The sequence below is a fragment of the Maylandia zebra genome, linkage group LG5, assembly GCF_041146795.1.
Source record: "Maylandia zebra isolate NMK-2024a linkage group LG5, Mzebra_GT3a, whole genome shotgun sequence".
Classification (NCBI taxonomy): Eukaryota; Metazoa; Chordata; class Actinopteri; order Cichliformes; family Cichlidae; genus Maylandia; species Maylandia zebra.
In genome coordinates this window covers 19,393,417-19,409,760 of record NC_135171.1, presented here as the reverse complement: position 1 = coordinate 19,409,760, position 16,344 = coordinate 19,393,417, and the positions used below count along the sequence as shown (strand labels likewise).

The window sequence follows — 16,344 nt, the reverse complement described above, 5'->3', positions numbered from 1 at the left end:
CACTTTTGGTTTTTTTTGGCCATCCACAGGTCAAAATTTTGAGTTACCTCAAAATGTCCCACTAGGTATCATAACATTTCGACTTAATCACAAATTTCAAATTTTGGCTCTAAATACAAGATTCATGGAGACCATTTAGAGGGTTGGTGTGAGAGAGGAATAGTGTAACACACAGCTCCAGATTAGCTAAAGATCAGGCTATAACAAATAAACAAAACTAAAAGTAATATTTAATACAATAAAAGGGTAACAAGCAAATTCATTCAAGAAACTAACTGAACTGAAAACCAAAATTAAAAAGATTTTCATATAAATCTAATCTGATGTATTCAAAGTTTCGTTGACAAAAATGAATCGAGCCAGCACAAAAATCTGTTTCCTTACACAGCGGGCATCATCTCTAAGGAAGAACACAAGGGTGCAGACAAGACGATGAGCCCAGATCGGTGCTTCCGTTTATCAAACTCTAATAAGATTTTGAAATAATAAAATAAAGACAGCAAGACTTCTTCAGATGGTGGTGATTCATTTATTCCGGCCTATTATGAATGCCAGCCACAACCAAACCACACTTTCAAGCTGTGACATCCTCAAATTTGAGTAACTTGTACGGAAGACACAGTTTGCTCACATGAAACGCTGCAACAGGGAAATTCCTGAAGTTATTCACAACATTTCATTACACATTGTGTTTAGAAATGCCTAACAGATTTTTTTCTCCCTATTTTTTTCTCCAAACACAACACCATAACCCTAGGAAAGATGCCCTCATTAAATTGTAAACTTTGATGTCAGAGTGCAAATAGTTTAAAGGCATTTTAAGAAAACACAGCGGCTATAACTAGGAAGAAAATATCTTTTGGATAAATGGCATCAGCTGAGCTGCAGGTCTGGCCTTTGACTTCGACTTAAAAAAAAAAGGCAAACATTTGATGCACAACACTATTTATAAAAAGTTTGATCTTTAAAGAGAGAGGCAGTGAGGCTTGTTTGTAGCAGCACAGATAATTTTATGTATCTAAATTAATTTGTCGTCACCAATTTTCTTTATAACAATGACAAAAGTTTGCAAATGTTTAACAGGAACAGATCAACGCTAGCTCCTGAACACGTGCTGTGACTCTGGGTTTCTTCCCCACTGAGATCTTGTATAGAAAAAAACAAAACCCCTTATAACTCACCTAACTGTTCATGCTTTACTGATTAAATCAAACACGAATTTTGATAATACAGCATGTCATTAAAACAAACAAAAAAACAAGCTGGGTATCTGTTAATTCCAACTTCTCAAATGTGTGTGTTTGTGATAGATTATAATCATCTTTGGGTCTTTAAACGTTTATGAGAAAAAATAATTCAAAGATGCTTTGGGACTCGAAATTAATTCAACAATTACCATTTCTACTCGACATTTAAAGCCTTGTGAAATTTTTTAAATGTATTTAAAGTGTTCACAGCAACTAATGCGTTGATTATTTATTTGACATTTCTCTGTCTGGATTATTGAACTGATATACTTTACTCATAGTTTATACGAGTATGTAACATCCAGTCTGAGCAGTGCTTGTTATTGCACCGGGATTACAGTACACACTGACCTGAGGTTAATCCAATAATTTGGGATTTTCAAGGTTAACTTCATTTTAAGAGTGCTATATACACTAAAGTTGTTAAATTCTCATTTAAACTATAAACATGCTTATGGCTGGTAGGCTAACTGAAGTTTTAAATCATGATAATATCAGAATAATAGGTGGCTTTTTATCAGTGTAGTGTTTGCTACACCGTGCGTAGGATAAGAAAATAGTGCTATTAATTGCATAAAAGGTTTACAGCACCTGTTAGATATATTAAAATATTTATATTTAGAAGCAGCATCTAGTAATATGAAAACTAAGCCAAACACACACGCACACACACAGACACTAAACACCTGAGCATCTGTGCACTCGTATCAACTGAAGACAAACATGGAGTTTTGAGATTATGTTGCTTAAATAAAAGTAAATACTGATAGTGGATGAGGTTCAGGTGGGGAGGCTTGTGTTGTGTGCTTATTTTAAACCTTCCATTCATATCTAAAGATTAGTACTTCATTAAAATAACTACACTCTTAATAGAGAGAATAATGTGAAAGCTAATATTAGAGTAAGACTAGGTTTTATGCTACTGGCGAGCAAGCATATGCTGTCATGTATAGAAATGCCATGACACGAGAGACAAAAAGCTATGCATGACCACAGGTGTTCATGGTGACTTTGGGTTACGCTGGGATGAAGCTGCATTTTTGTCACAAAAGTGGCTTACAGGCTAACACTGACTGACAGTGTGAATTTGGTCCTGTGCTCAGGCATGGCACAGGTTTCCACTGGCCCCGCAGGAGGCAGCGATAGTGCAGTTCTTCAGGATGGGGCTGAAGTGGGAGGCTGTGTTAGGACCAGCCTCTCTGGGAGGGAAAGGCTTCATGGTGGAAAGGATGAGGGCCAGACACTCTGCTACGTTTTTGTTCGGGGCACAGGCCAGAGCTGGCGTGTGGCCTGCAGAGGATAAAAAGGCAAATCAGTAACCCACACAATCCTCCGCAGGTTGAACATACCTGCTTTGGTATTCTTATCACAGAAATATAATCCCAACCTACCTTCCTCATCTACAGCCATGACTGCTGCTCCTCTGCTCAGTAACACCTGCACAACAGTCGCCAGACCTTTCCTTGCTGCAATGTGAAGCGGCCTGCATGAGAATAAAAGGTCTGACTACAGTGCACTGAGGACAGATTAAACTACAGTGAGATTTATGTTTTTCAGAACAGACATTCAGATTTGTCACATTTTCTCTTTGTCTGCAGAACAAGGCATGACATCGTGTTAACACACAACTGAATGCTCCAGACTGGCAAAACTGCCAAAACCTTCCCTTTTATAGAGCTGCTCATGGTTGCTGAGAAGCAGTTAATCAATTTTATTTGATTAGCAGCACCTGGAAGCAGTAAGAGTGCACTTTGCTGCTTGAAGACCTGCTAAGGATAAGACTATTTTTTTATTTTGTCAGGGAAGGTGTATTTTCTTTTTACCATGATTATATGTTTCTGGGCTTCCAGTGTGGCCAGCCAATAATACTTGGACAACAAACAGAAACCAGAAACCTTCTTGTGTCTCTGCAGATAACTGTTTATGGAGATCAGCTGACTGCTACGTCAAGACAACTCACATTTGGAGAGCGTTGTTTCTTGCATTTATGAGTGAGGAATCGGTGATCTCTCCCAGGATTAACAAGGCACACATCTCATGACCCTGCAGAATAAAGCATGTTAATGTTGTTAAAACCATCCGCTTTATTCACTGAAATTCAAAACAAGTACTTAGTATTATGAGCCATGCATATGCAGGTTTCATATAAGAAAAACTACTATTAGAATTAGTTCAAATTAAATCAGAATTATACTCCAGACAGGCCGACAAACAACAGTTATGATACATATTAAACTTGATTTTCATGCATTACATTTCTAATCACCTTCTGTGACGGATGTTAAACTGATCTCCTGCTACACTCATGCAACTATTTGTGTGACACTGCATGCATTTAGTGCACCCATTTGTTTGTGTGTATGGGACCTTGCTGCAGGCTAAGTGAAGGGCTGTGTTGTTATTGAAATCCACCAGGGTCAGGTCTGGGGTCGCCTTGTTCAGCAAGAACTCTGAAATACAGGAAGTAAACATCAACAAACCCAGACTACTACACCTCAAGCTGTTGGTTGGTGTTTTCACATGACAGTGCAACAGTGGAACAAAGTGGTTTATTAAAAGAAACCATCACTGAGGGATGTGAGAAAAGAAGCTCTCCAGCTCTAAATAGTCTAGATAGTTTTTAAAGGTTTCCAGGTGCAGAAAGAAACAAAAACATTTCAAAGGACTTCCTTGTTTCACACATACCAACAGCTCTGGTCTGTCCACAGGCAGCAGCAACCATCAGAGCAGAGCATCCACAGTGGTCCACAGCATTAACCTGTGCTCCCTGGGCCAGAACCAGCTGCAGCCCAGCAACGTTCCCTGAATATGCAGCAGCATGCAGTGGGGTCCTGAACTCAAGCAAGGAACACATCAAAATACTAGATGAGCAGAAATGTTCACAGCCCACGAAGGAGAAAACACTGTCCAGTTTGGGAAAGGTGATGCAAAAAAATCCATTAAAACCGAATCATACAAAATAACTTGTAGCTTTAGTAGTAGCCCGAGTAGAGCCTGTTTATGTAATATAGAGAAAAAATAAATAAATCACACTGTACATTTCAAATTAGGCCACTTTTAAATGAGTAGCAATCATAAAAAATAATATGAGCAGTGTATTATGACTGCTGGGAAATGTATGCCACATGTAAAATAAACCTAAAACTATTACATTAACTTTACTGACACCTGCTGGCTGTGTTGTATGAAACCGTCTGAATGAAAGTTACCTACCTTCCTTTGGCGTCACTAATGCTGACAATTTGAGGGCCAAAAGTCTTCACTAGAAGGTCTGCTGCAGCTTCGTGCCCTTTAACTCTGCATGTGGCAAACAGAGGTGTTTAAAATGTGAAGAACTACACTAAATTTATTTAAGCTGACTTCTAAAAAGCATGTGTGCGCACATAATAACTCACAGAGCACAGTGCAATGGGGTGAAGAGACTTCCTTCCCGGATGCTAAAAAGTTTGTTTTCAAGTAAAATGCATAAACATCCGTCATGACCTAAGAAAGGTTGGAAACAAATAGAGACATAATTGATGTTTACATTTTTATTTAAATGACTTAATGCACAATAAAACGCAGTGTCTCATGATACACAAAAATGATGTATGAACAGGCAGGTCTATTGTGTTAAAACGGCTTAATTATAAACTGCTCATTTGACATGAAGTGCTGCTCTGATGTCTCACCATGGTAGGCAGCCCAGTGAGTGGGTGTGTAGCCTTTGTAGTCCAGCATGGAGTCCAGAGGGTCAGCTTTCTTTGCAGCCTTTAGCAAAGAGCGGAGCAGCTCCGTGTGACCACAGGATGCTGCGAGGTGCAGCGGGGTCCTCCCCCTAGAGTCTCGGCACAGAGCAGAAGCTCCATGTTCCAGCAGAGCAGACACACACTCCTCACTGCCCATTATGACCTGCAGGATGAGTACACAAGATATCATGTGACAGGAGGCACGAGGGTGGTGGTAAAGGTATAATCTTCTATTTGCAATAATTATTGAGTGCAATGAAAAGAAGTGACGTGCGACATGCACACACTCACAGCTCGGTGTAAAGCAGTGAAGCCTTGTTTGTCTGCAGCATCAGGCTTTGCATTTTTCTCCAGCAGTATGTGGACACAGTCGGTGTGGCAACCGAGAGCTGCCAGCATGAGAGCCGTCCTGTACAACAAGCAGAATTCAGTTGTAGGCATGATTCTGTCACTTCAACTATCTGCTGATTTAGGCTACGTTCACACTGCAGGCGAAAGCGCATCAAATCCCATTTTTTTGACCCTATGCGACCCAAATCCGATCATGGTATGACAGTGTGAACGGCACAAATCCGATATTTTCAAATCTGATCTGGGTCACTTTCGTATGTGGTACTGAATCCGATACATATCCGATGTTTTAGAAAGCGACTGCTGTTTGAACGGTCAAGTCGCATTAAATCCGTCTTTTACGTCACTGACACAAGACAAGGCGCCAATTATCAGCTCCGGAGAAGCGCCCGAGAAGACATCGTGAACGCTTCCTGGCCATCCAGTGTAGATGTCAGTGAAACTGTTGGGAAGACAACGTTGGAGAAACATGAACATTTTATTTATACTGTATAATCTGCAGATTCTGACAGAAATCTGCAACTATCCTTTGAAACACCGCTCCTCTAAAACAGCAATAAGGATAATTATTAGGTTATTTACATTATTATGTAAATAACAAAATAACTTAAAGCAAAAATTGGGAAACGTAAAGTCCGAAGTCTTTATATTAACGGCCATGAGTCAAACAATATAGTTTGCTCTGGGTCTAAACAGAGCGCGTTGTGTGTGACGTCTTCTTTTGCGCATGCGGCCACTTTGAGGGTTCACACTAGAGCGCGTTTGCTGTCGCATTTTATTTGTAGTGTGAACAAGCAGACAAAAATATCGTATTTGATCAAAAAATTGGAATTGAGCATTGAGACCTGCAGTGTGAACGTAGCCTAAGACTCATGTGGTGAATCTTTGTAGAACCTAAGAGGCTGTTTTATAATCAGTGCCAGCCCAATAAAAACTAACACAATACTGGGACTATTTTCTCCTCACAGGTCTTCACTCCTTGTGGGGATCAATGTTCCCTCTAAGCTGCGCACGTGCGCAATTGCGCACTGCTGGCACGGTCTCTGCGCACAGAAAATCTGCGTTGCGCACAAAAAAAAATCTAACCTGAAATGAAATTAATACTTTAACAATTCTGTTTTGCAGTGTTAGTCAGTGAGTGACTGGCTGCTCCAGTATGGGATTACAACGATACCACCTTATCCCATAGTCCAGCCAATAACGCGATTCACATTCGTATATACGCAGCTAATCAACGTCGTTGACAGGCTATGACAGCATCCTTATGTGCCGACACCGGTGTTTTAGCTAGCAAAGCGGCTGATGAGGAGTGAAGCCACGTTAATGACGTGTACAACCATTGGAGATGTGAGCAGGACTGACAGAACAATTGACGGAAAAAGTGTGGACTTTACACCAGTTTTTAAATTGTGTTGATAGGCCACGTAAAACCAGAGTTATGATAAATATTATCTGCAATGTTTGGTTTTCTTCCTGAATACTATCGTTGTTTATATTTACTGCGGGAAGAAACAGTAAAAACGGCATCTTATAAGGAAAATGCTTGAAAGCGCTCTCCGCCTGTGAGCGAAAACAACGCCAGAAAAACAACAGAACAATGAGGCGACTGCTGAGTGCTACAGGTGTTACAGAAGTGATACATCTCCTGTTGTCAGGCCTGCAGGTATCAGCCTGTTGTTCTCCTTTTTATTATAGTGGATAGAAATAATTTTTTGGAGTGGCACAAATCATTTGTGTGGCATCAGATTTGATGCAGAACAGCTGATTGTTCTGTAAATAGTTTGAAATGTTTATTTTAAAAAAAAATGCCTTGGCAGCATTTTTAGGTAAACAGCTGCAAAAAAAACTTTGCTGTTTGCAAAACTCAGTAACTTTTTTGAAGAAGTAACTATATAATTAATTGCCCAACATTGGTCATTATATACTATATTTTGCAGACAGAGTTACAGGACTCTCTTTCAGACCACAGACTCATACTCATAATACAAGTCAGAGCTTTATAAAAATAAAAAAAAAGAAAGAAAGTTGTGTTTCAAGTTATTTTCGCTCATATGGTGTCTGAGCGAACACACTCAGACACATTGTGTTCCCGTGGTTTTTTGTTTTTTCAACGAAAGCTAATCATATTTGACACTCGAGTTTTTCACTTCTTTTTACATTCCCTCACATATGTTCCAGTAGTTTTTGCAAAAAAGTAGCCAGAAATGCACAGGAGGAATCGACGGTAAGAAACAGGCCAATCACAATAGCCTCAGACTGCATGACACGATGACTTTTGCTTCAGCTTTTCACAGAAGCATAAATCCCTCATGGTTATTTGCATCCTTTTGCGGTTTCTCGTAGATGTTCAATACTTAATTGTTTATCTTCTTATTTTATTTTACTACCTTAAAAGACAATTTATTATCAATATACACAACCGTTGCTTTAATGCCTGATAAAATCTGTTCCTTTCTGCGCTTACCTTGTTATCACGCAATCAGTATCAGTTTAATGAAAATTTAATCTGGTTGGACCATGACACACACTGCTGAAGACTATTTACTTTATAAGTGTCATGTCACAATAAATAATTAAAATCGCCCACAAATAACCATGTTTACGTGACTAATAAATAAATAAATACACCGAACACAAATTAAAAGATGCAAAGTGACTCACTGTCCCTGTGTGTCTGGGCTGTCAATGATGTCAGCACTTTGTTCCATGTTAACTAACAGGAGGATACAGTCCACTTGGCCCTCAGCAGCTGCTCGAGCAGAAGGGACACAAAGATAAAAACATAAGTTTAAAAGAAAAAACAAATCTTAACCAAAAAGCTGCATTGTTTACTTTCAGAACAAAATCAACCCAAATCCATCAATGGGGCACTAAAAAATACAAGATAAACACACTTAAGCATTATTGTATGGGCACAAATATGTACTGAGATGCACACACCTGCAGTGTGAAGAGCTGTCCACTTGTGCTTGTGCTCCTTCAGTGTGTAGGAGGCTTGATGTTTCAACAGTACTTCTACACATGGGGAGAAGCCCTTCTGAGCAGCGAGGTGGAGGGCAGTTTGGCCTTCAATGTCCCGCACATCCAGACTCACTAATGTCTCACAAAGCAAACGCAGAGCTTCACAGTGGCCAAAATATGCCTGCAGTGACAAAATGCATGAAGACAATACAGTTGAAAGCATGTAAACTAGCAGGACCTCTGCTAGTTGCATAATTTTCAAGGTTTTTACTTTATACTCACAGCTAAGTGCAAAGGGCTGACTGGAACATTACTTTCAGCCTCCTCAAGACAGTTGAAAGAAATTTCCAAGAGCTGGAAAAGTAACAGAATTCCAAATAGGTCCAGATTGCAGTCAGTTAAAAAGAAAATGTATGAACTAAATGAAAAATGAGAAGACACCACTGACCAGCTCTAAATGCTGTTTGTTCCCATAAGCAGCTGCATAGTGAACGGCACTGTATCCCTTGCTGTTCTTCAGAGTTGGGTTCGCCCCGTTGTCAAGCAAGTAGTCTAAACACCTGAACGAAACAAGTTCACAGTCTCAACACTTAAACTTTACAAGAGTTTAATGTACGTTAATGTACAAGTCTGTGTCTTTATGAACTAACGTCAAGTTCCATTAAAGTCATTTTTCTGTCCTCTGATTTTGTTCCTATCAACTCTTTAAATAATTCCTGATAAAGAACATTACTAAAAGTTACCCAAACTACCTCCAATTGTCTGTGTAATTTTAATTTAAAATGATAATTACTCTAGATTCTGCATGGTAAAGCACAAACAGTATAATATATAAATGTGACGTATATGACTTACAGAGAGGCTTCATGTTGCTTTTCCACGTTGACGTCTGAGTCAGAGTTTGGACCCCCTCTGTGGAAAAAAAGATGAGCACTTTTTAAGCTACTTCAACAAAGTGCCGGAAACATTCCTCATATTGGTCCATAACAGCATCACACAGTTGCTGCTGATTTGTCGCCTGCACATCCACAGTGAGCATCTCTCGTTCCACCACACTCCAAAGGTGCTTTACTGGAAGTCGTCTGAGTGCAGTGAACTCATTGTCATGTTCAGGAAACCAGATTTCAAGCTTTGTCACAGATTGTTTTATCTTGCTGGAAGGAGCCATCAGAAGATGAGTATAATGTAAACATCGTCAGGAGCTATACTCATGTAGGCTGTGGTGTTTAAAAAATATTAATTGGTGCAAAATGGTCCAAAGCGAGTCAAGAAAATTCTGCCACACGTTACACCACCATCAGCAGCCTGAACGATTTATACAAGGTAGGATGGATCCATGCTTTCATGTTGTTGAGTGAAATGTGCAAATTTAAAATGTCAGTAAAGACTCTTACCCAGAGAAGGTGTGTGAAGCAGCAGCATAGTGCAGGGGGTTGCAGCCCGTCAGATCCAGCTCATTGACATCTGCACCAGCTCTCACCAGGGAGATGGTGCACTGGCTGTTCCCATTTGCTGCAGCGTAGTGCAGAGGAGATCTGCAAAGCAAAACAGGACACATCAGGTAACACCAAAGTTCAGTTCTTACCTCCAGCCATTCAGGACTGCTTACCTTCCCAAATTGTCTTTTATATCCAGCTCAGCACCGCTGCTTAACAGCAAATTAACACACTCGACATTCCTGCAAAATAAAAAAAATAAAGACTTCAACTGAGAACCAAGTGTCTCACAAGTGCAGTGCATAGCTCACAAATATTTCTGAAGTTTATCATTTAAGCTCATTTTCTGTTGATTTATTTCTGCCTCAAACCTTATGACTCGGAAAACAACACAACAAATAATTGGCATTACGATCTTTACAATAGTTTTACCCTCCTTTGACATTCGTAGTGTATCGCCGACTGACCTCTGTGTTGTGGCTGAACAACACAGAAAATTCACAACATTACTATGTTCTGAAATTTACACAGCTACTGATGACTAATAATACTTGTCATACATGGATGCACTTATAATTCAGACTTCTATTTACAAGTGCACGAGGACAAAATTGTGCCAGCTATTAAAAGCATTTACTTAGAGTCTGCACCACTCACCCTCCAGATGCAGCTGCATGCAGGCACGTCCTTCCATGATCATCTAACATGTTTATGTCGAACCCCACACTTTGGTCATTCGTCAGCATTGGCGCCATGTTGTAAAACTGGCCTGAACAAAGACGAACAACAGAAACGAGCTGGTGTTAGTAATTAAAATGTAACAAGAAAGAAATGTGATTCTGAAACGGGGTGACTCAAAACAGATTCTCACCGTTAGACAGTAACTTGCGACAACAGTCTGGAAAGCCGTAGAGCGCCGCCAAATGCAGTGGAAGCATCCCATTAATTCCCTGTCTGCAGAGATGATGACATTGTTACGTTTGGTAAGTATGTGCCAAGTTGGAAAGCTACTTGACAGCGACAGAGTCACTGCAAGGGGGTTGCGAGGAGGCAAGGATGTCATAATTTTGAATACATTTTATACAACTGATCAATGACTCACAGACCTACCTGCCTTTATCAGCACCGTTTGTCAGCAGAGTACTGACCAGCAGCTCCTGACCATGTCTGGCAGCAACATGAAGAGGAGCGTTTCCATTACTGTCAACACAATCGATCTCTCCCCCTGTGTAAGTGGGAGGGAAAAAAAATGCGTGGATAGGTGTCTCTCGAGCTTAGATATTTTAAGAACCCTTTTCATTATCAGTCACATTACACCAAATTTTGCACTTTGTTACCATTTTGGATGAGAATCTGCGAGCCAGTGAAGCGTCCGTGCATTGCAGCCATATGTAAAGGGCTCATGTCTTTCTTATTCTGTTTATTAGACAAAAAGAAAACATTCAGTCTTCCAGCCAATTACCCCTCAACCAATAGATGATTATTTTCTTATTTATCATCCTTTTAACCTGTACGCTGACATCAGCACCATTGTTGACTAGGAGCTCAAGACACAACACCCCGCTGGAGGAGGCAGCTGCCAGATGTAATGGTGTGTTGCCGTTGTAGTTGGGTTGGTTGATGCTGGCGCCACTGTTCACCAGTTCAGTGGCCACAGTGTCTTGCCCTGTGTGACAGGCCATGTGGAGCGCTGTGTTCCCAAAAATGTTGGGCTCATCAATCTGGAAGCAGATATCAAAATATATAGACAAATACATAAACCAATGGAGTATAAAACAGTTTGCTGTAAATAACAAGAGCCATATGCCCAAGAAATACTGCAGATTATATCAGTGGGCGGCTGACGTAGATCATTATATGTGAGGTTTTAAAAAAGAAATAAAAAATGTAAAGAAGTATTTGCCCCCTTCCAGATTTCATATTTCAGATCATCAAAAAATGTAATATTAGACAGATAACCTGAGTAAATACAAACTGCAGTCTTTAAATTATGATTTAATTTATTAAGCGGAAAAGGTATCCAAATCTACTTGGCCCTGTGTGAAAAACACTATTACAGCCATTTATAAATGGCTAAAAATGGAAATGTTAACTCTTTCCAGACTTGTCATCAGTTGTTGAGTTTCTTTAGCTCGCTGCATGATGCCTTTCTTTTTGAGATCTTTTAGCCTGTTTCACTTTGTGAGACAGGTTCCATTTAAGTGACTTGATTCAGTGGGTCTGGCACTAATTAGGTCTGGGTGCAGTAATGAACTTGAACTCAGCTTTCCAAAAAAACATGATTATTCAGTTATTTCATAGTGCAACAAGGGCGGGCATTAACTTTTTCAAACAGGGCCAGGTAGGTTTGAATAGTTTTTTGTTTCTTCATAAATGAAATCATTATTTAAAAACTACATTTTGTATTTACCTTGGTTATTTCTGTTTAATTCTGTCTAATTAAAAAATTTGATGATCTGAAACATGTAAGTGTGACATATGTGCAAAGAAAAAAAAAGGAAATCAGGAAGGGGGCAAGTACTGAATTTATGCATCTATTTTGGATTCACTCACAATGCAGCAGCATAAGTGTTGGTACAGCCTGGAAAACAACATAAAGCCAATCCTGGAGCTCCACACAACACAAGTTATTTATGCCTCACCTTTTATCAAACCATTTATTACCACTGACTGTCTGGTTTGGGGTTTAAAATTGAGCAGAAAGTGTCTCAATATCTTAATTCTGAAAAAGAAACTCAGCAGAAAGCTTAAACATATTTAAAACTTTTTGTCCTGCACATAATAAACCAAACATTAAAAAAATACCAACTATATCCTCCTGAGATCCAGCTTATTCTTTTATTCCTCTGTAATGGAAATTTGTTTTGATTATCTTTTGATTTATTTAAGCTAACCTACTAAGTCCTGATGTGCTGAACAGAGGACATCCTGGGCTTTTCATTGACATCTCATGGCCTCTTTTAGCGCCAAAGAAGCAGCAAATCACAACAAAAAGTTAAACTGAAAGATACTTTTTTGTCTTCGGTTCTTCGGAGGATATATTGTGGGAAAAGCAATGTATCCCAACCACAGTAGACTTTACCTCCACCCCCAGTCTCAGCAGATATTTGACTACGTCTAAATGTCCGCCGGCAGCTGCAACGTGGAGTGGAGTGTAACCACGCTTGTCTTTGCACATCACATCTCCACTGTGAGACAACAGCAGCTTCACAACCTCCAAATGTCCTTAGAAAAAAAAAAGAAAAAAACAAGAGCGAGAGATTCATATTTACTACAAATATTTGTGACGCTAGTACATCTCAACACTTGCTAGTTACACAGCTGGATTAAACGGAACACAGTCTGGCCAACAGCTGGTCTCATTTGAATACACTGGTTATGTGTTTGGTAGCATTTGAATGCATGTGTGTTATCTTGTCTATAAACAAGAAAAGTTTTGAATGAATTCTGATAAAACTTCAAGGTCAACTGAATAATTTACTGGTCGAAAGTTGACAGAAAGACTTGTAACTTAGAAACTATGATTGTTACAAGTGTGGTGTGTATTGTCAACATATAGAAACTACTGTATAAAGATTTAAAATATCTCACATTTAAACCTCTGACCTCTCCTTTCTGTTAAAGGACTCTTGCACACTTACAATTGTGTTTTCAGCCAAGCACAAAACATACACTGGTGATGACAACAGAAAGTGTTATTTTATCCCAAAAGCATCCCACTGTTAAGGTCAAGGCCAATCCCTTCCAGTTTGTACATACTGTTAGTTACTAGAAGACTTCTGTTATTCTTTAAAACTCATAAAAGAAAATTACATTCAAGATACATTTGTGTCTGTTAGGAGCGTCTCTACTCACCGAGGGATGCAGCCCAGTGGACTGCTTGCCTTTCCTTCTTGTCCTTGGCACATGCATTTGCACCTTTACGCAGGAACACGTTCACCATCTGTTAAAGGCACAATATCAGGATGTAGCCACTTCATCTATGTAAACTCATCTATGCTGATGAATACAACCTAACAGGTAATTTTTTTTAAACGTGCTGCAACAATTACCCAAACCCCAGAAACGTATCATTCACTTTCCTAATGGAAATCAATGTAAAATGTTATATATAATAATATAAAATATCATAAATGTTACCTATTAAAAAACACCAAATAAAAAGATAGCTTTTAATAGTTTTAAAATAGTTAAACGTCAGTAAGAAGACTCTTCAGCTTACCTCCCCATGACCACTGTGCGCTGCATGATGTAGCGGTGTCCTTCCTGCCTTGTCAGTTACATCCAGGCTGCAAACATGTGGTATCAGGACTTTGGCACAACCTGTAGCCCAGTTTGCAGCTGCCATGTGCAGGGGTGTATGCCAGAACTTGTCCCGTGCATTAACCTCTACTTTGTGTTTCAGCAATAGCTCCACAGCCCTCTGACAGGAAAAACAAAATAAAAGGATAAGTCTAACATTAAGAGCTAACTGTCACTGACTTTTTAAAATCCATTTGACAATAGTAATTTACTTCATTTCTTGAGGCAGCTGCTCGGTGTAAAGGAGTCAGCAACCCCTGGTCCTTGGCGTTGACATTTGCACCTGTAAGAGAGCACAAAAAAGCAAAACTAGGTTTTATTGCTTGTGCAGTTTTGAGGTATTACAGTTCTTTTGCATACGACTAATTTATATCAGTCATTACAACAAATATTTTGTTCTTACAACCACACAATTTTTTTTGTCTTTTACCTGAACTAATAAGTAGGTCCATAACAATGACATCGCCCATATAAGCAGCAGCATGTAGTGGTGTGCTTTGTTCTTGGTCCTGAGATTTAAAAATATATATAAAATTATAGTCTAAATACAAATTTAATGTGCAATCGCAAGTAGCCTTCAGCATGTTGTAATTTGTAACACAACTCCTGAATTAAAACTGAGTAACACTACCAGTGAGTTGACATCTTCTTTGTGGTTCAGTAAAAATGTCACATCTTCTGTGTTCCGGCTGAATATGGCCTGGACCAATGGGGACTGAAAGAAAAATTAGTACAGGTAAATCAAACAACTTTTTTGTAGACATATACATATAGGACCAATTCAACATGAAAATCAAAAACTACAGGGACATAAATACATACATGCACAACCTCTTTCATCAAAGCTATATTTTTAACGCTAAAATATAAGTAATGTGGTTACCCACAAAGTTTCAAATTTACTTTTTTACAAAAAAGCTGAAAAAATTGTAAAGCACATCATTAGTTTTTGATTAAGATACCAAATTAAAGTTATTTAATTTAATTATTAATTAAGTTATTCCAAAATGGAAAAATTTGTTTTACTTGTTGAATGACCTATCTGGCTTCTCAGATAAATGTGCAGGCTCAAATTTAGGTAGAAAAATGTGAATTCAGTTTATCTGCCTAATGACCAACTACATAATTATTTTGACAGATTTCTAAAACTATATCTGTGTTTTCTTGTTTTTATGACAGTTGGTGTAATAAATTTGTTATGCACTGTACAGGAAAGATTACAATGACTCAGTTGACTTTCGTAAAAAGTATAATTAGACTTATGAAGCCTGCTTCAAAGACAACCGAAGAAAAAACAACAAGCATTTTAATTTGTCACATGTCACTAAAGAAAAAGAAACTGAACTGTCTCAAGCACGTCCACCCACACATCCATTTTCTTCCTACTGGGAATATTCAGAATGCAGTGGCACATAATTAAGTGTGGACTAATCAAATCTAACCACTGTACAAACGACAAATATATGTGAAATGTATATTTACAATAATTTTTGTGGGTTTTCAACTGTATTTACAGGAATACCAATGATCATAATGATACAGTTTCTAAGTACATTGCAAAATTAATGCATTAGACATCTAACTCTACAGAAACTCCAGCTTAAACTACATGTATCTTTACGGGGTGAGGAGTCTGTGACATTAGCCATCCTTGCAGAAAACTTTGCTCGTCACGCCGCTAACATGACTAGCCAGCTGATTGCAGTTGTGAGAACCGACAGGTTATTTAATGTTAAGTTCAGAAAAAGCTGTATTTACTACCTGGTCCTTGATATTTCTTAACTCCATATCCCAACCACCCGTGAAGCCCCTTCACTGATACTTGGTGTGAACTTGACTACATTGCAATCAATAAGTAGCAGCTAATTTAGCTTTAGCTTAGATAGCAGCTGGGATTGTATACAGCAAAGCTCCCAGAACATCGCGAGAAAAGTTAAAGAAACGTGATTTAAGTGTTTTTTTTTTCTTTGGCTGTCTTTGACGTAATGTTAATAGTAGTAATGTTAGTAATGTAAATTTTGGTCAGATATTTGTTCTCGTATTTTTTTATAAACATAAAAAATACGATGTATTTATGTAATTTTAGTTTAAGCTAAATATGCAATATGCTATTAGCTTGTTTCTAAAATCCTGGGGAAATATTTTGCCTTTAACGCAACTACATTTATTTTACTCATTAGACAGTCCCTATTTTTTTTTTTACTACAGATAATCATTTTACTTACTGATAACTTTTTAAACCTGCCAGGTTTCGCTCAGGGCAAAAAAAAAAAAAAAAGAGTAAAATCTAGATGACGTCACTACTTACAACATTTGCGC

At 38.6% G+C, this 16,344-nt stretch overlaps 1 protein-coding gene across 1 annotated transcript; it reads right to left on the bottom strand.

The window, feature by feature from the left end:
- Positions 1 to 515: 515 nt before the first annotated feature.
- On the bottom strand, positions 516 to 15,934 carry ankrd52b (ankyrin repeat domain 52b). The gene is made up of 28 exons (XM_004545022.5): positions 15,787 to 15,934; positions 14,657 to 14,740; positions 14,456 to 14,534; positions 14,238 to 14,308; positions 13,946 to 14,146; positions 13,579 to 13,666; positions 12,806 to 12,948; positions 11,232 to 11,444; positions 11,061 to 11,139; positions 10,834 to 10,948; positions 10,595 to 10,677; positions 10,381 to 10,492; positions 9,897 to 9,965; positions 9,682 to 9,822; positions 9,143 to 9,199; positions 8,736 to 8,847; positions 8,570 to 8,641; positions 8,267 to 8,468; positions 7,988 to 8,075; positions 5,267 to 5,384; positions 4,919 to 5,138; positions 4,643 to 4,730; positions 4,461 to 4,544; positions 3,933 to 4,078; positions 3,615 to 3,697; positions 3,208 to 3,290; positions 2,639 to 2,730; positions 516 to 2,537 (listed from the first exon to the last, which is right to left on the bottom strand). The coding sequence occupies exons 1-28, from the start codon at positions 15,811 to 15,813 to the stop codon at positions 2,347 to 2,349; spliced, it is 3,141 nt and encodes a 1,046-aa protein (XP_004545079.3). The 5' UTR covers positions 15,814 to 15,934; the 3' UTR covers positions 516 to 2,346.
- Positions 15,935 to 16,344: the final 410 nt, after the last annotated feature.

Bases quoted from the DNA above. Each gene is read 5' to 3' on its own strand.
- ankrd52b (XM_004545022.5), bottom strand. From the start codon at position 15,813: ATGGAGTTAAGAAATATCAAGGACCAG. The intron at 10,949-11,060 runs GTAACAAAGTGC...CCACTTACACAG, and splicing joins GCAGATTCTCATCCAAAATG to GGGGAGAGATCGATTGTGTT. The intron at 3,291-3,614 runs GTCCCATACACA...TTTATTCTGCAG, and splicing joins TTCACTTAGCCTGCAGCAAG to GGTCATGAGATGTGTGCCTT.